This window comes from Ixodes scapularis, unplaced genomic scaffold (assembly GCF_016920785.2).
Source record: "Ixodes scapularis isolate PalLabHiFi unplaced genomic scaffold, ASM1692078v2 PGA_scaffold2__306_contigs__length_199485367, whole genome shotgun sequence".
Classification (NCBI taxonomy): domain Eukaryota; kingdom Metazoa; phylum Arthropoda; class Arachnida; order Ixodida; family Ixodidae; genus Ixodes; species Ixodes scapularis.
Window position 1 is genome coordinate 199,339,051 of NW_024609857.1, and position 25,363 is coordinate 199,364,413.

A 25,363-nucleotide genomic window follows, 5' to 3' on the forward strand; every position below is an offset into this window, starting at 1 on the left:
ACTTAAGCCTGTTACCATTGCTTTCTTGGCTTTTCGCTCAGCCAAATCGCTTATAAGGGGTGAAGTCAAATGAAAACACAATCGTGTTGAATCGTGTAAGAGTATTTAGAATATTTATCGATCACGCCGCTGAACTTGCATCGCTCAAAGAACTTCCTTTTTCTGAGCGCCTTCTCTGCTTGAGTTTGTTGGAAACACAGCCACTTCGATCCGAGGCAATCGATGATACCGTTGGTGCCATCACCAAGTACGGGACTCACAGAGCACTGGTGAACACCAATGTTTTCGTTGCTCCCGGCGGGTCCCTGCAAGTCGCCTGCGGCGTAAAAGCGTAGAGCTGCGAGGTCTTGTTGTTCGACCGTCAGCAGACGGGGCCCTTCACGACAACGCTGGAGCTTTCCGCGAAGCTGGTTGCACAGCCAGCGAGTCACCCCTTTGGTCAGCCGGTATTCGCCCACAAACCACGCATCGCTCGTCTCGAAAGCATCCCGGTGATCTCTAAAAACTCGATCTGCTGGCGAACCCAACAGTAGAGATGCATATGTTAGGGTCGCCATCTTTTACGATTCAGATTGATCTCTGGCTTCGTCTCGACCACTCAGTTAACTGCATCGTCAGAGTGCATCGTGACGACATTTTGACGTCACCGCCAACTGCATCATTTTACGAGCATAGCTCTAACTGCATAGGGAAAAACTACATTTCAACGTCATGTCACGTGACGTGAGAGAATAGCCAATCAGTGCCCAATGCAGTTTTCTACATCATGTAGTTTGCGTTCCAGCATAGATAGACAGCTCGGAGCACTTGGAGCGAAAGCTCGCGCTGCAGAACCCACCCCGCCCCTGCCCGTTTCAATCTGGAAGAGCATCGTACCGGCGTGCGGTCGTGTATCACTACTGCGTGGTGCACATTAAAAACCCCAGGTTTGCGGCTGTACCGCATTGGCTAAATTGTTCATCTACAGCTGAGACACCAGACGCCCACTAAGGCAGATTAACTCCCGGCTGTATAAACATACACACAACAATTTGCAATTAGACGCATAATAACAAAGAACACAGCGTGCCGCATCTTTTCTTTTGGTGCTTTTTTTTTTTTTTTTTTTTTTACCAGTGCAAGCTCGTGCGTTCTTTCTTTTGAGACGGTTAGAACGGTCGCACATAAAACCCGCGTTTCTCCTACCCGCCCGCTTCCTCCTCTCATTATGTGTATTTTGTTTTAACTAAATAAGCTATAATGATGGTGTATTATTCATATTTACTTTCACTTTCAGTCAGGGAAAAGGAGTTTCGCGGGAACTAGAGCCAATAAATGAGCTGCACTTAGAGTATCACCACTCTCTTCCCCGACAGTGTTGTGAACGCCGCCATTTTGTTGCTTGTGCAGAGCAGGCGCAACTGCCGATCGTCATGATTCAAAAGTGCGACGTCCTCAGCATTAGATTCGGTGTTAGGAAGCTCATGTAATGTTGCTTTGCTTTGTCGAAAACTGTTTAAAGTGGAGGACGGAAAAGCGTTTCTTGTGACTTCAGATAAAGCTTCAAATAACTGGCAACCATGATTTTAAGCCACAATATGACCAAGTGTCGCTACTCTGAAGCGTAGCTTATTTAATGACACTATTCACGCTCTTGTTCAAGAGGCTTGTAATACCTGGAGGGGCCATGACGTAAGCCCCGTGGATTCCACGAGCCACTACCTTTTGACACCTGCCTCTTCTTCATTGTTCCCGCTTGTGCCAGTAAATTAGCTTGCTGTTCCGAGTAACGACACTTGGCTTAAAATTGTGGCTTAAAATCATGGTTGCCAGTTATATGGAGCTTTATCTAAAATCACAGAAAACGCTTTTCCGTCCCTCACAAATGTTTAAACAACTCGCGACAGAGCATTTCCATATTGCATCAGCTTCCTAGCACCGCATCTAATGCTGAGGAAGTCGTACTTTTGGATCATGATGATCGGCAGTTGCGTTTGCTTTTGAGCAAGACCCAAAATGGCGGCGCCCAAACCCATTTTGGGGAACTGAGTGCCGATACTTTAAAGCTCATGTAGTGACTCTAGGCATAAAGTGAACTCGGGTGTATTATTTTCCTCTTCGTCTTTATTGTTTATTGATTTCAATCATATCGAATAATGAACAACAATCACGCTACGCTTGTGTAATTATTTGTCTTAGATTTATTAGCCTGACCCAATACTTAAACCATTCATTTATCGATAGTAAATCTTCCAATATATTTTTTAAATGTGAAGGTAAAAAGACGCGGAGATTGATGATGATACAGATGCCAACGCCGCCCTCGGATATTTTTTGAACACTAGAAATCAGCAGTTTGTCTGCCATCCGCCAGGTAGCGCAACAAAACACCCAAACCGTTTTTAATTGTTTTTAAAATTAGCTAAGCTCTGGACCTATTAAGAAACCAAAGCAAGATCATTGTGAAAATTTAATACATCGCAATGTATATCTATTCCAAACAATAAATGTTATTAAATGCCAATAAATCTGTCTGATGTCCAAAACAGATATGCGTCAAAAACAGGTAAGTTTGAGGGGCTCCTGGAGCGTTATGACTTTGAAAATGAAAAAAAGCCATCGTCCACCTCTTGGGCAACCATTGTAGCTCTAAATGTTATAAAAGATTTTATCATAGTTTAATTATTTCTTCAGTGGCATTTGAACTACCATGACTCGAAGCACAAAAAAGTGCTACGTTTGATATAAAATATCTAAACAAAAAAATTTTACACAACATTAAATTTTTGTCTGCATATTACCAATCATAAGCACTACATCTGTAGCTAATTTCATTGCCCTAGCGCTTGTCATTAAAAACATATTTGTGCTGAAGAATGTCAATTTTAGGGCAATATTTGGAGGGATGAAAAAAACAAAGTAGTGCAAATATCAAAAAAGTGGACCGTCAGATTCTGCTCCGACATCATCTTAACAAAACTGCTATATTGGAATCGTGCTATCTTTAATGGATCGTTCATAAAACATGAACTAGCGGAGCAAGTGAGGGTCCGCGCCATCATATTCGCAACGCTACAAATGCGCATGAACAGTAAAAACCAACACATACATAATATCAAATGAAAGAGGATTGCATTGCCTTTTGAATGACATAAATCCCACAAAACAGTATTTAAAAGGAGATGAGTAATGGCCTGCCAAAAAGTACCTAAACTGCCACATTCAGTGGGACCGTGGCCTTAAACCTTTAGTTCATTCCATTTCCTCCTGCCTCGTCTGCAATTCGTGACAATATCCTGTAGAGAACCGGCTGTAGCGGATGGCGAAGGCGACCTCGGAGACGACGGCAGACAGGGCAAGCATGGCGAGCAACTGTGCTACCCTCTTGCTTTTTCTCGCTCTCCGAAATGCCACGTGTTAGTAGGAGTCAGGATACAGGGCATTCCCGTGGTTGTTAGCGCGATACACGCAAGGCCTTTATGATTTTTTGTGCAAGGCCTCTTGGCGGTTTCTTCATGCAGACCCCGACGGACTCGCGCTTCTGGACCACTACCGGCCTCTCTTGGAGTCCAAGCGCAGCGAAACCGTGGCCAGCACGCAGGTGCTGTTGCAGGGAGACAGGCCGGTGACGCACTTCGGGGAATCAAACCTGGGCAACGCGGTCACCGAGGCCTTCCTCAAGTTCCTGGCCCAAATGACACCTAGGGCGAACGGCTCGTGGAGTTCGGTGGCCGCAGCCATCGCAAACGGCGGAGGCTTCAGGGCGCCCATCAGCGACGAGGTGCGGGCGGACGCTTGCCAACTACCCCCAAAGCCTAGTTGCTGGTATCCCTGCTGACTATATGAGCTAAAAGGCCCAATAAGGCCTTTTTCTGCGTTGGCGGTCCTCACAAGATCTATCATCTCTCCAGTTTCCGAAAGAAAAAAAAAACCGAAGTAGGGGACTTCATTTTCGATTCCTAGATCGAACCACAGCTCTTCCGAAAACTGGCAGGTAGGCCGAAACGTGAAGGACTCTTTCATTCCATATTGTCCGAGATAGTACATTGAACTCACAACAAACTTAATTTAGGTGCGCAAATAGAAAACGTATATACCCAAATTTATTTTCACCTAAAACAAACTAGTGTGTATAACGCCTTGATGCAGATTTCGAGCTAGCTGCTATCCCAAACTTCTATTTCGAGGGATATTTTTCAAACTTTACTTATAAGTCGGGGGAGGCGAGCTGGTGGACTTTTGCCACGATAGTAATAAAGAAATTTATTAGATCGTTTCGATGACTTCGATATTCCACCGCCGCCTTTGAGCATGCGTCGTATCGTTATCGGGGGTGTCGGAGGTATCGGAACGATCTACTAAAACTCTTTATTAACCCCAGGCTAAAGAAAAACAGAACATTATAAAAATATTAGAAAAAATTAAAGCCGTTTACAACTCCCTGTAACGCCGAATTAGAGCGCTGCTTTTGAGGAGGAGGAGGAGGGAAGGGTACTGAGGGGAGGGTATACCCTTTCTCCACGTGGCCTCACAGTGGTCACGTGACGATGCCGATGACGTCACCAGTGACGTCACGCGTCTCATAATGCACCGCGCGGTTACGCCGACGCCGACGGCGACGCCGCTCAAGCCGGAAACGGGCGCCTAAGAGCTGCGCTCTAAAATGAGACAGCGCGTGCTTTCCGTCCCTATCTTTGTTTCTGTACACCACTTTCATGTTTCTGTATCGTGCCCAGTTTCGCGTTCAGATCACCATAATCATAATGTGTCTGGGGACGTAAATAATCCTCTAAAAATTGTGCGTACGGTGAAACTATTCTTTAAAGCGGTATTAAAGCGGTACCTTTGCAGGGCCAACCAACCACAGGAGACGTGTAAGCACGGAATGTGTAGGTGGGTCAGTTCGTAACCGCTGAACGATATTTTAAAAAAAGATGAGCATCATGCGTTAATACACACGACGGTCACAGCGATAACTGCGGCACGTCATGGCGAAGTCGTTGCCCTATTGAAAATAATTGTAAAGGGCCCATCAGTCTTGAAGGATTATGGGACCTCACAGGCCTTCAAAACCCTTCGAAAATACCCTTCAGGTATACCCCTCAGAAAAAAAAACCTCTAGCCCCACAGACCCTCAACCCAAACCCCTTAGCCCATCAACCCTTTAAGGAGTATCCACACAAAGGAGAAATCCGCTCCTTTCCTCCGCGGAGCGCGCATCACGTGAGACATACGTCATCCCTTTTTGACGCCTCCCTGGCCTCGCGCCGCCGTTCTCCTCCGTGGCGGAGGCGCGGAGGCTTCGTGCTGTCAACACGAAAGCCCCGCCGGTGCACGCGGCGGAGCCGGGGACGGAGTTTCCCGGGTTGTTGACGTCACGACATCCGTCCGCGGAGTTCTCCTTCGTGTGGATACCCCTTAAGACGCCCAAATGACTGTGAGCCATAGAAAAAATTCAGTTCAAAACGTTATTGAAAATTTATCACGGAGATTGAGTTTTACATGTGTATTAAAACTCAAAATGACGATAAAAACCAATGCTTTTTCAAACCCGGGCGCAAGCATCTGTCGACGAAAGAGATCATATTAAATAGAAACAACTGACTTCTTTATCACAACGAAAAATAAGTTTCAAAGTACTCACAATGCCGTTGGGTAAATTCCTGATGTACGGTAGTTCAGCGAATAAAACCCAGCAGGTGCACCTCACGTACACATACACAGTCTCAGTAAGCACGTTTAGAGAAAACGACGAACTCGCAAGCAGATCCCGCCACCGTTGAAAAATTCCGAGCACAGTCACGGTTTCGTCCATGATGTCGTCGGGGCGGCGTCTTCGGCGTATTTTTCGCTCGCTGGATGTTTCTGAAGCCGGTCGGACGAAGAGCCGCAAGGAACAAGGCGGAACAGCGACCGTCATCCGCCGTTTCAGGACCCACAGTGCCATGATCCCGGTGCGCAGGCACTACATGTGGTGGGACGCTGATCCCGACTGCCAGGCTTGCTGCGAGTGGGCCGACACCGGCCACCATCTCCTTGAATGCGCTGAACACGATGGCGCTTGAGCGGTGCTGAAGACGGCCAACGCCGAACCGGGGTTCACCTGCGGAACCAAGGAAGAAACGGCACGGATTAAAACAGACCAAGGGGCGAGCCCTCAAAGCAGTGCTTACCTTTCTGGATGGAGGAAACCGGACCGTTCCAGATCTCCATTGCGGTGAGAAGCAAACCGCCCACGAGTGGAAAGAAAATGCCTATAGCGGCCTCCTGACTTCCTTGGCTTCCTCACACCACTCTCTCCCACCGACTATTGGAGAAGCGTGCTGTCCGGCCCTGGCGGTTCTGCACCCTCTCCCTATTGCCGGGCAGAGAGAATTGCAGTGTGTGTGTGTGTAATTATAATGCAATTAAATGCAAATTTGTGTGTGTGTGTGTAGGCGTTGCAAAAAAAGGGGAGGGGGATTTGAGTTTCCTGCTGGTGTTCTTGACGACGACGAAAAAGAGAGGACTTCCGACTCTGGTAAAAAGCAAAATGGTTCTGTTTATTTTTTTGCTCCTTTTTGGGGACCGTCCTCCGCGGAGGAACTCCCGGGACAAGTCGCTGCCGCTTCGCTCTCTCAATTTCCTCCGCGCTTCTGTTTTTGAACGACGCGCTGCTCTCGGCTTGCCCTTTTTTATTATTATTAGTGCAACAAGTAAAGCTTGTTTGCCTCAAAACATTACTCGGCCAACAACACCCGGCCCCCGCGCCTCGTCAACTCTCCACATGGGGCGATTGAACACATAACCCCCTTGGCGACCGAACACCCGGCCAGTGACAAACGGGTCAAGGGGCAAAGTGATGGTTGATAGAAGAGCAGTAATAAAAAAACCTGACCGTATACACATACGATCGACATTCTACAAATATTAATTTTTTTCCTTTTGCGTGTTTTCTCCACCTATGCCGTGGCCCCACAGACATCTCAAGAAGCCTGAAGGTTTTCCCGGCCCCATTAGAAAAGTTCTTGACAGGCTTTCAGACATTTCAAGGCATTGTAAAGGGCACTTCAGACATTTCAGGAGAGCTTCTGACGGGGCCAACGAACCCACCAGGATATATCGGTGCCCCCTTCAAACATCACAAAATACCTGAAGTCCCCTTCACACCCTTTAAAAAATTCCTGAAGTCCCCTCAGAGCGATATTCAATAGGGTGGCCATCGGTGTCGCGTTCACGCACCGCGGCGTCTTGACGGCGAATTCTCAAGTGGCTTCGTTCTCGAGAGCATGCACCTCCCAGTTCTCCCTACGATGAAAGGCGAGAGGTGTCAGCGTCGCAGCCAGCTCTTCCAACAAGCGCGGCGGTAGCAAGTGGAGACACCAAGACATCCGCGTCTCTCGCCTTGCGCCGTACTCTCGTCAAGCTTCAGCACGTTGGCCCCTTGGGGAGGCTCAGAGATCCACTAACGATGGCGTAATGCGCAGGCCTGTCTCATAGGTGCTCTTGCATGAATGGACAAGGATGCACCCTTTTAATCGGGCGCTGGCTTACGCCACCTAGCCGAAGCTTGTGATTTTAGCAATTAACTTCGATGATATTTCGAATTTATGAAGAATGACGAATTGTCTTTATCGCGATGTCACAGTAACTGTGGCCGTCTAGCGGGCACCACGCAAGACTCACACGGCATTGTTTTCCACAAATACAGTCGGCAAAGAGGATTGGCGAGGATGTGGTGGCGTAGCTTCGATCTCTTTACGAGCAATTGGCGATATCGCGCTGAACACCCTACGCTCTATTACACCAACTACAACATCAACAACGAAAACGACAACGTACGTGATTTCCAGAGGTGAGAAAGTTCATAACAGTTATCGATTTAAACAACGGCATCCGGTGCAAGAGATCCAACCCCGGTGACCGGCGCGGAAGCAGAGTGCGCTGCTGACTGAGCAGCAGACGCGGCATGCAGGAATGGGAGGCGCAGAAGCAGGTGGTATGAGAAAAAGCGCGGAGCGGAAAGGGGTGGATAAGGCAAGAAAGACAGGAGCAGAAACAGATGGTATGAAGAAAAAAAAAACGAGCAGAACGAGGAATGGGCAAAGGATCGCTTCCCCTCTCTTTGTGGCCCAGAGAACTCAGCGCAAATAGAGGCTCTGAATCCGGGTGGTGCCGAAAGGAAGCGCATGCAGCGTCAGAAAAAAGACAATGGTGTTACGCAATCTGTTCCCACACAAAACCCTGCGCTAGGCACTCTTCCAACGAACAGCACCACCAACCCCATAAAACAACCTCATTTAAACGCGTTGGACAGAATGACCAAACATGCAGCCAATTGTTTTTACGTACATGTTTCATCTGGGCACTTGGAAATGTTTTTGGGGAGATAAGTACGCCTTCAAGTAACCAAGTATAGTTGTTCAAAGCACTTAAGCCACAACAGAAATCCCATATTCATAACAGTAGCTGGGTAAATTACCAATTACTCGTGACTTCGAAATTTCTCTTTGCAACGTGGCATTAATTTTAACTAGAGAGGATTTGACGTTCCTTTTCTTAATCGATTAGGCCTGCGCTTGACAGAGACGGAGCCATGTCCAATCGGGGTTAAAAAAATCAAATGGATTTTTTTCAAATAAAATAAATTATATTAACTTTTTTAATCAGGTTAATTATATTTATGTAGCTGTAGCTAAGAAACAGTGATTTTTTATTACTATATGTATTTATAAAAATGGAAGATTGATTGATCAGTCCGTCCGGTCATTGGAAACATTGCGGAAGAATGAGTTACTGTAACATAAAAATATAGTTTATTTAGCAACGCTTATTAATTTAAACCCAGCTTTGCTGAAACAACAAGTGCTTGATCTTTGTAGCTAGTTTTTAAGCTTTTTTTGTATTTTGCGTTTTGATTTGCTTGCAAAAGGACGTTGCATAACTTACGAAGGTGGAAGGAAATGTGAACGCTCCGATTTGCTCACAACAGCACTGCTTTATAAAAAAAACGGTTAAAGAGCAGGCGAGCTCGTGTAAGTTATACATGGTGATTCAAACCGTCGACTGTGGTTTGAAAAATAAAAACTCGTGAAAAAGAAAGAAAAAGGGACAGACAACGTCTGTCCCTTTTTTCTGTGACTGTGGTTTTTCAAACCACGGTCTCAGGTTTCAATCATTATGTATAACTACTTTATGATCGTGTTTAGCCTGATATAATTTATTTTTGCTGGATGAATTTGATTTAAATACAAAACAAATGCACATGGGTGATTTCTTCCCAACTCAGGCACAAAGTTTGGGTCGAATTTTTAATTTTCTTGAAAAAAAACATACATGTTATCTGGCAATTCCTATAATAAAGAAGACGCAAACGGCAAGTTCGTCGAATTTTTTTTCTCAAGTTTTTGACGGTTGAAGCGGCCAAGGTGGAAAGTGTCGTTTGTCCAGCTTATTGGGGTGCCATATTTCACTCGCATCCCTTTTCCTTACTTTTTACGCTACATCAATATTACTTTCTCGGAACGCTCTCGGCATATGCTTTTTTATGCTAATTAAGCGTCTAGGTCAAAACATTCTTAATGTATTTTTTTATTTGTCAAACTTCCTCTCTGCGACGATATTTGACGAAGTTCAGAAAGCTGTGCTGTCTGACCTAATCAACATATTTTTATGATTTTTAAATCACCGTAAAGCTCCAATTAAGCTCTTTTTTAGTATAATATCAATATTGTGCAATAAATGTATAACGCGCTACATGTGCCTGAAAAACGGATATTTCGAAAAACTAGCAAGTTTGTAGTCGATTTTCTAAACAAAAACACTTTTTATTTCTTTTATTTTTATTCATAGATAGGTAATATAGTAATCTATCAGGAACTAGCAACAGAAATTCTAATATATTGTTTGTATGGCCGCTATTAAGGCTGGAATCTCGTGCTATGACCGTTTTGAATGGGACTTCGCACAGGCGCTCTGCTGAGCAGAGGTTTGGCCTATGTAAGGTTTCTGGGGCATCCTGGTTACGGCGTTCACGTGGACACCGTTGAGCCAACACCGGGAGGAGAAACTCATGATGTCATTGTTCAATTTCGCTCTGAGAAGCATAAAAAAAAAGCCGTTCACAACTCCCTGTAAAGCCGAATTAGAGTGCAGCTCTTGAGGAGGAGGAGGGATGGGGACGGTATGCCCCTTCTCCTCATCCGTACCCTCTCCTCCTCCCTCCTCATCTACTCCTCTCGTGCTCCTCGCCTCCTCCCCTCTTCTCCTCTCCCGTCCCTCCTCCTCCGTCCCGCGCGGTGCATTATGGGACGTTTCTCATAATGCACCACGCGGTTACCCCGACGCGTTACGGTTACGGAGACGCCGACGCGTTAAGGTTACAGCGACGCCGACGCGTCACGCCGATGCGTTAAGCCGACGCGTTATGGTTACGGCGACGCCAACGCGTCACGCCAATACGTTACGCCGACGCGTTACGGTTACGTCGCCGACGCCGCTCAAGCCGGAAACGGGCGCCTAAGAGCTGCGCTCTAAATCAAACAAAACGTGAGAATGACGTAGACATGCCTCTGACGTAGTTGCTCAATGTTGGCTGCTCTAACATCGTGGTATTGACTGCGCTGATGATGGCGCAGTCAATACGAAATTAGTGTTGTAATATTGACATCTGGTCTTCCTAGAAAATACTGAAGAACGCTGCATAGTTTTCTCAATATCAAAATTGAAATGGAATTGCCTTTTAAAGAGCCCGTGTCACAGGAAAGCCGGCGTCGGTGTCAGTGGGACCGGAAAATACTGATTGGTCGATAAATAATTCATTTGCCATGAAGAAAAAAATCGAATTTCAGGTCGAGCGTGATCGAACCCACGAAACCATCCGTTGCGAGCCAGACACGCATGCACGGCCTGGGAACGAGCGAGGGTTTATGTTTAGCTATCGTGTTCAACTCCTTCTCATTTTTTTCCCCATTCAGCCTAATTTAAAATAAATGTTTCTTCTTTTTTTTTTTTTTTTTTTTTGTAAGGTGCTTTTGATTTTGACTATTAAGGTCCTTACCAGTGTATCACCGTCGAAATTCGTTTGTCCTTAGTATTTTAGACGGAGCTCGTAGGTGCCCGTTGCCGGCTTGAGCGGCGTTGTCGTCGCCGTCGGCGTAACAGTAACGCGTCGGAGTCACGCGTCGCCGTCGACGTCGGCGTAACGCGTCGGCGTGACGCGTGGACGTGACGCGTCGGCGTAACCGCCCGGTGCATTACGGGAAACGTCCCATAATGCACCGCGGTGACGCGCGCGTTGCATTATGGGACGTTTTCTATAATGCACCGCGCGGGAAGAGGAGGGAGGAGGTGAGAAGGAGGGGGAGGGGGTGGAGGGAGGAGGAGGAGAATAGGGGGAGGAGGCGAGGAGCACGGGAGGATTAGATGACGAGGGAGGAAGAAAGGGTACGGATGAGGAGGAAGGGCATACCATCTCCTCCGTACCCTCACCTCCTCCACCTCAAGAGCTACGCTCCAATTCGGCATTACAGGGAGTTGTAAACGTCTTTAATTTTTTTGCAATCGTTTTCCTGTGAAAGTATAAAATCGAAATTCCTTCGACGCAGAGCCCCGGTGGAGCGATCACCTTCGAGGACGTGGTGAATGTGATGCCTTTTGGCAACACCCTGGTGCTTCTTAATGTGACCGGGGCCCAGCTGAAGCGGGTCGTCGAACACGGTGTGGCTCTGCACGACATCACGGGCCTCATCGCGAAGGGAGAATTCCTCCAGATGGCCGGTAAGCGGGGAGCAATGCTCACGAGAGAGCGATTGCATTAAGCTGCTCAATACAATGGACGAGGAGGGTTGCTGGGCCTCAAGTGAAAACTCTCTGGAAAAGGGAACAGCGCCTAGCTAACGCTAGTATTCGCTCTGGCAGGGCTCACCTCAGACTTGTCTAATGAGGTTCTCATCAGGCTCTGGTTGTCGTGGCAGCCTTTGACCACTGCATCCTAATCCATTGGCAGCTTTCCTTGTCAGTTGGCGTTCTGCTGGCACGACCAGGCAGGTTGCGCGCTTGCTCCTGAACGTAATGGCTTGGGCAGTCGCCAGTCACGTTCATAGTCTCCGAAATATTCGAGCCCTAGACGTGGTTTGTTCAAGCATCATCTCAAGTGCGTCTCAACGCGCTGGCGTACATTGAAGTTTAAATCTGTCATATTGTAGAGAACGGCACTGCCCTTGTATGAGGCTCTTCTATTGCAGAGTCCATCTGCTGTCCGTTAATTCTGTTCTATTGTTCACAGGCAGCTCCATGGCTTAAGGCGGCCGATATCTAGCGATACAGGTTTTATGTGATTAAAATAAGCACATCGTGCGAACGTCATGTTTTTATTCTTTTGAAGTTCCGAGTAATCTTATAGAGTCGCAATAAAACGTCTGTGATGAAAGGCATTAAACTTGCAATAGCATAAGGTGGAATATTTATGAAATTGCCTTAATTACCACTGATACGAAGAACTTTCCAAGCGGACAGAATGGATTTGTGCATACAATGCGTTAAATCAGAAGACTTGGGAAATGTTCTGAAACATAAATAATATACAGACAAAAAGTAGATATCTAAAACAGAAATGTGTTAAACAAATTAATAAAATGTCTATTATCTCGTATAATAAATATTTCGCACATCTTTTATTTTGTAAGCTGAATGAGCATCAAAAAGAAGCCAAAGGTCAGAACCGGGTACAAACAAACAAACGCCGCAAACTTCAATTGAGACCATTTTATTTATGAATTTGCTAGGACCTTTTGACTGGGAACTTTTACCAGGGCTATTTAGTCCGAGATAATTTTTTCAGGGCCTGTCTCAAACATTTTAGGCCATCGGGCAATCCAATGAGCCGCTTTGGTTTGCCCCTGATAAGGGCTAGGACTTTTTATTGCAGGACGTTTTGTTGAGGTCGCTCCCGTAAGGACTTTTCGACCCGAGAATGTCTTGGTGTAAACATATTTTGGTGCACGAACGTTCAGGCAAACCCGTCGACCATTCGGTTGGATCTTCCATGGGACAGCATTCCTTTCGGCAGCGTCTCTTCTTTTCCCCCCGGAAACTTCTCATCTGTGACACGAAGCGATCTGTCCTGTCCTGTCCCTGTCGCGGGCTCCTGCGGGTCGTTAACCGCTCCGCGTGTGCGTCATCGTATTAGGGTTGGCGTATTACGCAGTTGTGTCTTTCGATGTACGCGCGTGTCCCGGCTTCTCTTTATGATGGAAGACAGTGACTTGATAAAACGGTTCCAGACGTCTTCACAATGCCTCGAAAAACAATGGACTACAGAAAAGGATATCGTTAAACAAAAGCGGCGATGCAGTGAGGCTCAGCATGTTGACCGTGCCAAGGACACGCCGAAAAAAAAGAAAAAAAGAAAGAGAATGGCGTTTGGCTGGGGGCAGAAAAACAAGGCGGCCTCGTTCTGGTTCTGCTCACGAGCGAGGATCGAGTGAGGGAACGAGGTTCGTCTCATTTTATTCTGCGGAGCACGTCCATCACAGAAATTAAAAAAAAAAAAAAAACTGTTTTTGACGTATTCTGCAGCGAAATTCCGCAGGAACGTACAGCCCCATTTTTTTCTCTCGTGTATTAATCAGTTTTTTTGTTGTTTCTTTTTGCAAAATCTGATTGTATGTGCACAGTACGTTGATTTCAGAGCAGTAGAATTTTTCGTCTGAAATATCGAATGTGGGGTTTACCTAGGGGTCAAGAAAGTTCAACAAAACCTAGGGCACGATGTAGATTTTTTTTTATTCGTAAGTTCCTCAGCAATTTTTTTAACTTCTATAAAAACGCAATATGGTGAAAAACACATTGATAATTTCATAACAATTCAACGGATACGGGTCCATGCTAAGCGTTTAGTGTCAAATGATAATAAAGAAAATACGATTAATTTTCGCATAGTATTTTGAGACAACCAGAGGGTGAGGAATACGAAAGTTAACACAAGAGAAGGAGAGCGTTCTCCTCCTCTTTTCTTGGTGTCAACTTTCGTATTCCTCAGCCTCGGGTTGCTTCGAAAATTTCAATATAGACCAGCTCACTGGCGCCCTTACGTTCTGTTTGTTAACATCTTTTACATGTGCAAGCTATGTTTGTGTTCGTTCTGTACAGATCCTGAGTGTCGCGCTTAAACGATCGTTCAATTAAAATAGCGCCACTGATTCGAAAGCGCCTTCTGAATAACAGGCTGCGAAGTAGCAGAGAACTGAGTGAACCTTAGAGCTATCGTGTTTCCGAATGACACTCATACCGACGCGCTCAAGTCCTTTCATCAAAATAGTTGAAATAACCATACACTAAATTTCGTCTACTCTGTGCCAAAAACTCGGCGTGTCGAAGTATCTGGAAACCCAAATGACCATGTGCTAACCGTCCAGGCACCAAATTACCTACGTGCCAAGAGGTCCATGACCCGAAAAGTTCGTGCACCAAATTGTGTGTGCACCAAAATCTGTACATCGAAACATCCCACAACCGAACTATCATCAATTTCTTTGTGATGGCGACGTGCGGAAGCACGAAGTGCTCTAGCGCTTTTCCGTCGGTAGTTAATGACGGCGAATTGAGACAGGCATCGTTACCGCCTGCCGCAGCAGTGCCCCTTCCTCGAACCGCAGGAACCGAAAATAAGCCGTTAGGAAAGCGTCCCTTTAAAGCGCCCACTCCCGCCGAAGCCAGAAGACATACTCGAAGAGCCACCTTCTAGGCTTCGCAGTATGACATAATGCACCCTAATATACGAAACGTGAACACACAAATGTTTAATTACGAGCACGGTGAAAGAGGGGAGAGGTGTCTGAACGGCGGCGCCTCGCGACAAACAAAAGAAGTCAAAGCTTCGCTCCCCTTTCTGGCAAACGCCGTGTGATGGCGCATCATGACAGAGTCTGGAGAAACCGTTTTCATTCTCGCACACCTTTTCAAGGCTCCGCGGAGCCCCAGCCCGAAAGTGCCCGTCCCAAAAGACGCGCGAAATCCGAACGGAATTCCGACTCCATTGAGGGCCGTTTTCCGACCTCTGACTTTCTGCACCGTGGTTACAAAGTTTTCGCTTATGCGCGAATACTGAGCACGTTTTCCTGCGGCTGTTTCCGCAGGCATGCGCGTGGTATACGACATCAGTCGTGAGCCTTGGGACCGAGTGGTGAGCTTGCGGATCCTGTGCACAGCCTGCCGGGTGCCCGTCTTTGAGGACGTGGACCCAGAAAAGTGGTACCGCATCGCTGCAGTCAGATACATCGTGAAGGGAGGAGACCACTTCGACTTCTCTTTCGTGAAGCCGCAAGACCGCCTTGACACTGGTAGGTGCACTGCCTTTACTTCTGAAGCCATCAGACAAAGTGCAAGCTAAAGTTGTTGGGTGCGGAGATGGTTTAAAACCCTCTGGTTTCTGTGCCGTCTTTTGCTCGCCCTAAAACTCGTAACAGTCCGAAATATAATTAGGGTGACCGCGTTGCAAATATTGATCCGCTATACCCGATTTACTACGATTTGCTCGCTTAGAGACACTGAAAAAAAAAAAAAAAAAAACTAGATGAAAAACGTTTTCAGAAAACAAAAACAATTTTGCGCAATATTTACTTTGCCGGATGAAATTTAGGTACAGGTAGCCGTGCTCCAGGCCCCGCCCATAACAAAAGGACCGCAGCTAGCTACGCTCCTTTTCTCGGCTCTCATTGCTTGGAGAGATAATGCACAGGTGAAACGTTCGTTGTGAAATTATTTCTTCGTGCCGCGCTAGTCTTTTCGTCGGCATATTTTAACGCGAGAGCGTTATGGGGCTCGTGTCGCAAAAAAGCCGCCATCGGTGGTGTGCGCTAAAATACAGGATTGGTCGATAGGGTAATGACGTCACAGCCACGTGACCTCGCGCGGGAATTTCAAACAACCCACAACGCTCACGTGACGTCACGCGTGAAATAAAAGTGATTAAAAGCACGACATAATGCGAATTAAAGGTCGTCGTATGTCTCAAATGATTTAACTTTATAAAGCAATTAATTTGCATTAAACCTTTTTTTGAAGAATTTTAGGGGAGATTTGAACTCTCGACTTTACAGTACCGAGCGAAACACGCTACCGACAAGCGTTTTTCTTTTTTTTTTTACTCCTTTACTTTTTATTTTTTCACACTCTACCGCCATGGTCATGCAAGGCCTAGTTGGTAGCGTATCTGGGAACGAGCGGGAGCTTATATATTTATATGTTTCGCTATCGCGTTCCACATTAAAAGCGCGTCCTCCATGTTTTTATGTTTGACAAACAAACTATAAAGGTTAAGTCATTATTTTTTCACAAAATTATCACGAGAGCGTCCTTTCCGCTTCAATTTGAAACAATTGCGAACATGGCTGCCGGCGCCTGCAGCGAGCAGTTTCTCACACCTTGTAACTCGTTGAGGAGAAACAGGAGCTGCTGGGCAAAGCTCGGTTTCTTTGTCCCTCCCTAGTTGGCCTATCTGGCCTCGCTTCCTTAGGAATTTTGACTACAGTTTAGAGCATTCTTTCAGCCTTATTCTTTTGATTTGGTGCAATACTTTTCCGATATAGTCGTCGTGTTTTTTTTTGTTTTTTTTTGTTTTTTTTGTTATAGCTCTTGATAGATATTTAAGTGGTTCTCGTTTTCGTATTCCTCTCGTTATCTGAGGGTGTTCCGTTTTTGTTTTTTTTGACATTTTGATCGTATATGTGACACCACGACGTCACTTGACAGTGCAACGTCATCATGCCACGTGAAACCACGCAACCTGATAGCGTGACGTCAGGTGGCACCATGGCCAGATACCAAGACGTGCCGTCCGTGGCCTGCCTACTAAATTCTACGCATTTAGAACGCCTTTGGGGAGCACCTTTGACGAAAGTAGATTTCACGCGTCTCCTACCCTCCCCATGGACCACCCTCCTTCACCACCCGCTCACCATCCGAGAGGAGAACACTCGTGTTCCTCCCCAAGAATGCAGACCCGGACAGGGGTCGTACAAATAAATGTTGATCTCTCTCTGTCTCTCTCTCGGTTCGCAGGCTACGAGGACGTGGAGGTTTTTGTCAGCTACCTGAAGGCCATCTCCCCCGTGACCACTGGCCTTGACGGGAGGATCTCCTTCGCGTCCGCGCCCGGTGCGGCGACCAAGCCTAACCACGCGGGACGCCCAGCGCCGACCGCCTTGACGGCCCTGCTGTTGCCCGCTCTAGTACAGGTCGCCATGCTGCTTCGGCAGTCGCTGTCGTGATCAGGGAAAGCAGTGTCACCGGCTCACGTGGGACTTCGGCAAGCTGCCGCCTCAACGACGCGATACCAAGAACGAACAGCGAGCCACGCTGTGAACTTGCACTCTTGGAGCGTTTCTGCAGTGCTCGTCGGGCACAAGGGGCACTAAAGGCCGGTTCACACACGCAGCGCAGCGCGGAGATAAAAGAGTCATACGCTCCATTAGCGATGCTGTGAGCATTAACTCAGCACCGGCTCAGTGCTGCATTCCGTGTGCGCGCTGGATAAGGCGGGGTCACGTCCAACGGAGCGCTCATACATCCTGCTACACTGCCAAGTCAGCTCAGTGGCTATAGAGATTTGTTAGTGCTCTGGTGTGCGTGTGTGAACAGTACTTAAAGTGGATTTATAAATATTTTGTGACGGTAACTCAATTTATGTTCCCTGCGTCCTAGGTAACCGAATATTAGGATCCGGCGTGGATTTCCTTTCCGATCGAAAACGTGGCCAAAGATCGCGACATGCCCTTTTACTAAGGTGCAAATCTAAGAAAAAGGGGCCTGTCTCGATGTCTCTTCACATTTTTAATAGGAAAAAAGGCAACCCGCAAGGGTAATTTTTAGTTTGCTCAGATGGTCAGGGCGCTTAGATTGTTTGCGCCACAAGAAGACAATGTCAATAACCAATTTTATGCCCCTTCGAATTTGGTTACATCTGTAACGTCGAAATATATGTCCAGCTGATTCACTGTTCTTGCTGAGGAGTGTAATTGCCATTGGTTTCGCTGCCTTTCATTGTTATGTTGGGGACCAAAGCCCCCAGTGGTGAATCTTTTGTCGACCAGAAAACGTTTGTATTTTTAGAAAATTACTTTTTTCCAATAGACCTTATATTTCTTTGTTTTGGTGCCAAATTATGAGGAGCAGACTAACGTGCTGAAGGTAATACTCTACATTGCAAAGAAAAAATACACATATACTACCAGTAAATCCTTAAATTTCAAGATTCCAGCATTATAAAGGGATACCTCAACGAAATTTGAAATCTTCACGTCGTGTTCAAAAATAGGTTGAATATGATCCACAATATCCGTGAATGACAATCGCACATTTGTATTTTTAGCCTGGTGGCTGTATTTTTCGTTATAAACGGCCCTTTCTGGCAAGCGCTCGGAGAAGGCCCGGCGGAGACCACGTGACATCCAACGCAATCGTGACGTAGGTCGTCTCAGGACGAGCAAAACTACGGCGAGGCTGACGTCGAGAAGATGGCCTAGTTGTTCCAGCCACCAAAGCGGCTGCTTTTGTACAAATTTTGAGTGACGAGTTAATCTTCTATAATCTTGTAGGGGGACAATAGCGACTTCTGCGACATACAAATGGAATTCTCGGGAAGAGGGGAGTTCCTCCTTCCCCTCTTCTCTCGTCGTGGCCGGAGGCGATACACTCACCGTCACTAGCTATCAAGGTTCCTAGACGGGCACCACAAACGAGGCGTTAGCGACATCCACCAGGTGCTGTTTGCTAATCGTTTTAATTCGTTTTAAAATTCCTTTTCGAGACTTTTTTTAACAAGATACTATTGGTATGTTCGATGTGATACTGCTCCTTTGAACACACATAGACCAAAAAATGAGCGCCGAAATTTCGCTGATGTGATACTGCTCCTTTGAACATGTATAGACCAAAAAATGAGCGCAGCATTTAAGACTAACTGCTGCGCCTCATTAGCAGCGTCAGTGTCGGTTTAGTAGCAACGGTTTCTTTTGTACGGAGGCGCTTTTTGTTTTATGTTTTCGTAACTTTCAGATGGCTACCCCGTTAATTTAAAGCAACTTTTTTTTTTACTTTTGAGCAAGAATTCACCGCCATGAGAACAAAGTATCCATATGTGACCATGACCGCTTCACGGATGCTAAAGGATTTAATTTGGGAACGCGGACATAACTGGGATCGACACTAACCCCCGGCAGAGAAACAGAGAGAAAGAAAAAGACTGCAGCCGCCGAATGAGACGCTGCAGCTCCTAAACGGACATAATCTCCCCTCATGAAAGATTTGAGTAGATTTTGGAAAACCAGTAGCCTGGATCTGGTATTTAGTGCTTGTTTTGTCGTTTATCTTTGCTGTTTAGACTCGATGCGAAGGACTGTAAAAATGTTTACTTTTATTTTGTATTACACCTTTTGATCTTAAGATGCCAATAAAAGTATTTTCATCCAAGACATTTTAGAGTACACCAGCATTTCAACTGTGTTTAAGTATTCACACATTAATAAGGTAAGTAGTACAAAGCGCGCTAGAGCTCTCGCTCTTTTTTTTTTTCGTAAATAGGGGTTTGTAGATATGTATTGTTCCTCGTAGAAACTGGTCATGCGATAGTTTTAGATTATTCAGAATTTGTGTATCAAGCAGTTGCAATCAAACTAAATAATTAAACTGCTGAAAAAATATGCGCTGGGGTCAGGGGCGTTGCCAGGGGGAGGAAATCTAGCAAACCCTATAATATACAGATGCATTTTGGCACCCCCTCCCCCTCTCCGTACCCCAAGTAATGAACATCCCAACCACCTCAGCTTTCCCTCCCCCCCCCCCCCCTCCCATTCCTGGCGTAGCCAGGAATGTTTTCTCTCTCCCTTCCCGAAAAAACATCTCTCCCTTCCCGAAAAAACGGGGAGGGAGAGAGGAGCATAGAGTGTCGTAGGCAGACTTGTACACGTTACTGAAAAATAGTAAGGAATTACATTTACACAAGGCTAAATTGCAATTTTTTACAATTGAAATTACCCTCTCATAAAAGTAAGTAACCGTTACCCCCAAAAGTAATCCGTTACTTCCGTGGCGTTATTTTGAACAATATTTACCTCTATTAAAAAACAAAGGGAAGAAGGTTATTCAAGTTCTTATTGTTTCCACCTGTTCCATTTACTGAACTTGAGTATTTTGAGCAACAGCTGGCTCTCGAAAATCTAGTCAAACATTTTGCGTCATTTCTTACAGATGATGTCGACTGCTGCGCTGAACACCCTTCGAACTGTGGCACTGGATGGGAGTGCCATATTGTGCCTCACGAATATTTAACGCTCTGTATTGAGCTTTCTCAGCGAAGCAATGGAAGTACTATTTAGCTTATGGCGCACCGTGGATTCACGAGGGCACCCATCAAACCACTCTGGCATAGTTGCCGCGAGGGGGCAATGCAGTTGCCTCGCCTCAGACACGATCACATGGTCTTATCGCCACGGGGTCGATCGGGACCTCGAATTCAGCTCCCAGCGTGCCACTTTCTCTTCTACCACTGGATGGCGCTGCAGGCGCCCCATGGCGGGCGAGGAGAAAACTCCTCGCCCATCGATCGAGATATACTCGGTAGAGAGGCGGCAAAGAGTCTCTTAGAACTTCGGACGCTACTGAGTTCAGGCAAGTCTGGGGCGACCGGATCTAGGGTAATCACGGGACACGAGGCCTGGAGGCCCTCGTCGCCCCACACTTGCCTGGGCTGAGTAGCGTCCGAAGTTCTAAGAGACTCTTCACCCCCTCCCTACCGAGTATATCTCGATCGATGGGCGAGGAGGTTTCTCCTCGCCCGCCATGGGGCGCCTGCAGCGCCATCCAGTGGCTAGGAGAGAAAGTGGCACATCGGTAGCCGAATTCGAGATCCCGATCGACCCCGCGGTGACACGCCCATGTGATCATGTCTGAGGCGAGGCAACTGCATAGCTGCCTCGCGGCCAAGATGGCAGAGTGGTTTGATGGGCGCCCTCGTGAATGCACGGTGCGCCATAAGCTCGAAGATAGAGCAAAGCTTCATCGTTGCAGCCGTTTCTTGATATTGGAGAGTTTTAGTAGAGTTTGTAACAGTAAGGTGATAATTAAATAATAAATAAGGTTTCGATTGATATTCTTCTTTCTTTGCTTCTGAACAGGTCAAGCCTCGGTTGAGACGTTGGTGAATAAGAGTTTCCAATATTGTCACGAATGAAGAGTTAGTAAAATAAAGAATAACTGGGGAAACTAAACGTTTAATGGGGCAAACTTGTGCCCAAAACAAAAATGAAGAAGATAACAACAGAGCGTCGCAGGCGTCGAAGTCGGCGAGGCAGTAGGATCGAACGCTGAGGCGAAACTGCCTGCGGATTGCCACGCAGAGCTCCTTATGTACACGCGCTGGGTTTTGGAACAATCACCTAGAAGGTTCAGCGTCTAGAACATTCGTACCTCGAACAAGCAACCGAGTTCTCGAATTTAGCAGAACACTAAATTGCAAGAATAAATAAAAGACGCGTCACTCCCAGGAATTGAACCTTGGCTCTTCGCGTGGGAAGCAAGCTCGATAACCTTTAGGCCATGACTGCGCTTTTTTTTTTTTTATTGCCAGGCATTATTTATTCACAAAAAATACACTTTCAGAAACACTTATAGAAAGAGGGCAAGCTGAATTACGATTGACGCAGACTGATTAACATGGACTTAATGTGACCAGTCCGTTATAGGATTGGCAACCAATCAGGCCCATCTCCCAAAACCTTATACACTTCTCTAGTCTGAATAATGCCGAGTAAAATAGTGACACATAGGTCAAGCATCTACATCAGCATACCTGCTTTTGCGCAAGATACAGTTCACAGTCCAGGGAACAAATATGCAGTTTTCGTCCAACCAGGTTTTAACCGGAAGTGTTTTCTCGCTCTACCTGGGAAGAGAAGAAGAACGGCTCCGGCCAGCGCGTCGTCCCCTCTCGCTCCTCACTACCAAGCAGGGACTCTCAGTCTGCTGGAGTGACTGGTCGGTTCCCTCCTCCGGGTCGCTGAGCAGCCGCTAGACCGCCTCAGCCACGAAGTCCATTGCTGTTTCATCTACGGCGTCCAGTGCGTCAGTCGCGTCCTTTGCAGTCGGTGTCGTCTCACTGGCGGTCTTTGCATTTAGTAATGCTATATGCACTCCGGAGTGCAGCTCGGCCGGAAATTGCTATATGCACTACGTTTGTCTCGTATAAAATGAATAATCACAACGAGTTTCCAACCGGTGGCATAGCGTAGGGCCGAACGTGCAAGACGTTCGAAACATGAGCTCCGTGGAAGCGTCTGCAACGGCCCTTGCTGGCCGCGGTTCTAATCACTCCGGTGAATCGACGAACGATGACTATAAAATTGTTTTACCACAGATGCCTACAGGAATTACGAGTGAAACATCGGTGCTTTTGCATTGCGATTTGAAAGGGCGCCCCTACCGTATCCAGGATTTTCGACAAGAGATGGCCAGGTGCGGCGTACTCGGCGACATCGCAGCACTCGGTGCGTACCAAATGAATCATGTTTGGATGGCTACCCTCCGAACGGCAGAAGCAAAGAGACGACTCGTGGACGCCAAAGAACTGCAGGTGAAGGGTCTTCGGTGCCTCGTCGTGGATCCCAGCATCACGGAGGTACGGCTTCGTCTCCACTGGATCCCGTATGGTGTGCCGGACGACGTTGTGCGTAAGGAATTGGAGCCGTATGGCAAGGTCCTGAAAGTGAGCCGGGAGAAGTGGAATGTTGAAGGCTTCCAAGGGATCGAATCAACGACCAGGTGTGCGCGGATGACACTGAACGAAGGCGGCACGGCCGATACCATGCCACACCAGCTTCGGATCCAAGGTGGTAACGTACTTGTTGTGATCCCTGGTCGGGCGCCCTTGTGCTTACGCTGTAAGCGCACAGGTGATATTCTCCGAGAATGCAGGGCGCCGAAGTGCTCGGTGTGTTTTCGCTTCGGGCATTATGGCACCGAGTGTGTCAGGTCGTACGCCAGGGTGGCCAGCGGGGCCGGGACGGCCGAGACCAATGACCACGCCATGGACGCCGAGGAAGCGGAGCGTACTATCCAGGGCTTGGCGCCAGAAGTTTCAACCCCTGCCAAAGAACGCAAGAGTGAAGGGAACAACTCCTTGGAGGCAGCCAGAGAGAACGGAGATCAACCGGAAGGCGCACCTCCCAGCGGTGCCGACGTGAAACCCTCTGATGCCGGAGCAGACAAGGAATCGAACGAAGCAAGCACCAACGGACCTTCAGATATGGACGACACCAGCGAGTCAACTAAGCGAGCCTTCGATGACGATACGGCAGCAGGAAACGAAGCACGCCAACTACACCCCTGGATGGAACGCACGAAGAAGGGGCGTTACCAGCCCGCGCCCAACAATCCTAAAGAGGAACGTCGGCGCAGGGAAAGCAAGTAAGGCGTTCTTTGCCTGGTTTCCATGGTGTTCAAGATTGCTGCATCAAGACAACTTCGATCCTGACTGCTTAGGTTTTTAGCGTCTGCACCGAAGCACAGCGCATGATTTGTGAGTCCCAATCAGCCATTACAGTTGCAACGCTGAATGTTCGTGGTTTATGCACTAGGAAAAAGCAGTACCAAATACAGCGATTAATGTCGAAAGAGCAACCCGATTTCTTGGCGTTGCAAGAAACTAAATTGGCTGAGGCGGAACAGGTAGAGGAAGCAGTCAGACCTTTCATGCCTAACTACGAAATCTGTGTGACGCATGCAGTTGGTCATTCGGCAGGGTGTTTCCTGCTTCTGAAGAAGTCGGTACCGTTGTCGCAGTTATGCGTTACTACGGACACTGAGGGACGTTTCATTATGTGTGATTTTGTGCTAACGTCAAATCAATTCAGGCTTATTTGCATTTATGCCCCAAATGTGACCACTGACCGCGTTTTATTTTTTGGCGGTTTACGTCGGTATCTTGATTGCGATAGAACCCTAGTCCTCGTGGGTGACTTCAATTGTGTTCTACGACAGTTGGATAGATCGCCAATAAGACGGAACGCTGATAAAAGTGAACTGCTTTTGGGCGAAATGTTGGAGGATTATGACCTGATTGATGTAGGCACTGTAAAAAACGCGAAGAAGGAAATGCGCTTTACCCATTTTCAAGCGTCGTCCAGTGCGCGTTTGGACAGGGTGTATGTTTCTGCCCCTCTAGCAGAACATTTAGGAAAGTACCGTGTCACTCCAGTCTTTTTCTCAGACCACAGTCTGATTATCGCGACGATAGGCGACAGAGCACCTGAAAAGAAAAAGTTTAATTGGAACCTATGGAAACTAAACATAAAGCTTCTGAAAGACAACGTCTTTCTAAAAAACGCAGAACAGTTTTTGAAAGATGCTTTTAAAGAGCCGGGAGGGGACATTTTCGAGAAATGGGAACTGGCAAAACAAGAAATTAAGGCAATCGCCATTGAGAGGTCATCAATTCTTTCGTACAACGCCCGGTGTGAGGAACGCAGTTTAAATAAGGACTTGATAGAGCTATGTAAAGCAGAGTGCGAAAGACCCGGTAATGGGGTAAAAGACGTGGAGTATGTCAGAGAAAAATTAGATCAGCTCCACCGCGAGCGCTATCGTGGTGCAGTAGTGCGCGCCCGTGCAGAAAAATACACAATGGGCGAGCAGCCCACTAAGCGTGCCTTGGCAGACGAGAAGCGTTACGCACTTCAGAACGAAATAGCCGAAATTGAATTCAAGCAAATGATTACTACGGATCCCGAGAAAATAGCACAGGCCTTCCTCGAGCATTACGCACAGCTTTTTGCTAACAAAGCGCAAGGGTGTCATACGGACATTTATGCCCAGCTTTTGGAAAAACTGCCAAATCTATCGAATGATGAACGCGAAGAGCTTGAGCAAGAAATTACGATCCAAGAAGTGGAGCGCGCAATCGACGACCTGCCGAACTCTAAGACGCCGGGACCGGATGGATTGGGCGCAGAATTTTACAAGAACTTTAAGAGCCTAATAGCTAGTGTTTTTTTGAACGTCATTCATACTGCCTATGAAAGAGAATGTTTGCCCTTTTCGTTTTCTCGTGCCTACACTGTCCTGATACCGAAATCTGATGACCCCGTGAAACTGCGCAGCGTCACCGGTTATCGCCCAATAACGCTATGCAATACCCATTACAAGATCTTCGCAAAATTCTGGCGCGTCGCCTTCAAGGTGTCGCATGTGAGGTAATAGGCGAGCATCAAACGTGTGGGATACAGGGGAGGACTATCTTGACAAATGTGCATGTGGCTCGTAGCGTCCTGGAGGCCTGCAGTGACAGCACCACGCAGGTTGCAGTCCTACAGATAGATCTAGATAAGGCATTCGACCGTGTTAGCCATGATGT

General features: G+C 47.0%; 1 protein-coding gene across 1 annotated transcript in view; it reads left to right on the forward strand.

Annotated features, from left to right (window-relative positions):
• LOC8032723 (protein 5NUC) overlaps nucleotides 1-17,305 on the forward strand; it is a 130,088-nt gene extending 112,783 nt beyond the window's left edge. Inside the window, exons 6-9 of the mRNA XM_029976679.4 lie at nucleotides 3,501-3,760; nucleotides 11,565-11,736; nucleotides 15,096-15,299; nucleotides 17,020-17,305. Of these exons, the coding sequence (XP_029832539.3) occupies nucleotides 3,501-3,760; nucleotides 11,565-11,736; nucleotides 15,096-15,299; nucleotides 17,020-17,228 (845 nt within the window). The 3' untranslated portion in view covers nucleotides 17,229-17,305. The remainder of the gene's footprint in view (nucleotides 1-3,500; nucleotides 3,761-11,564; nucleotides 11,737-15,095; nucleotides 15,300-17,019) is intronic.
• The last annotated feature ends 8,058 nt before the right edge of the window (nucleotides 17,306-25,363 follow it).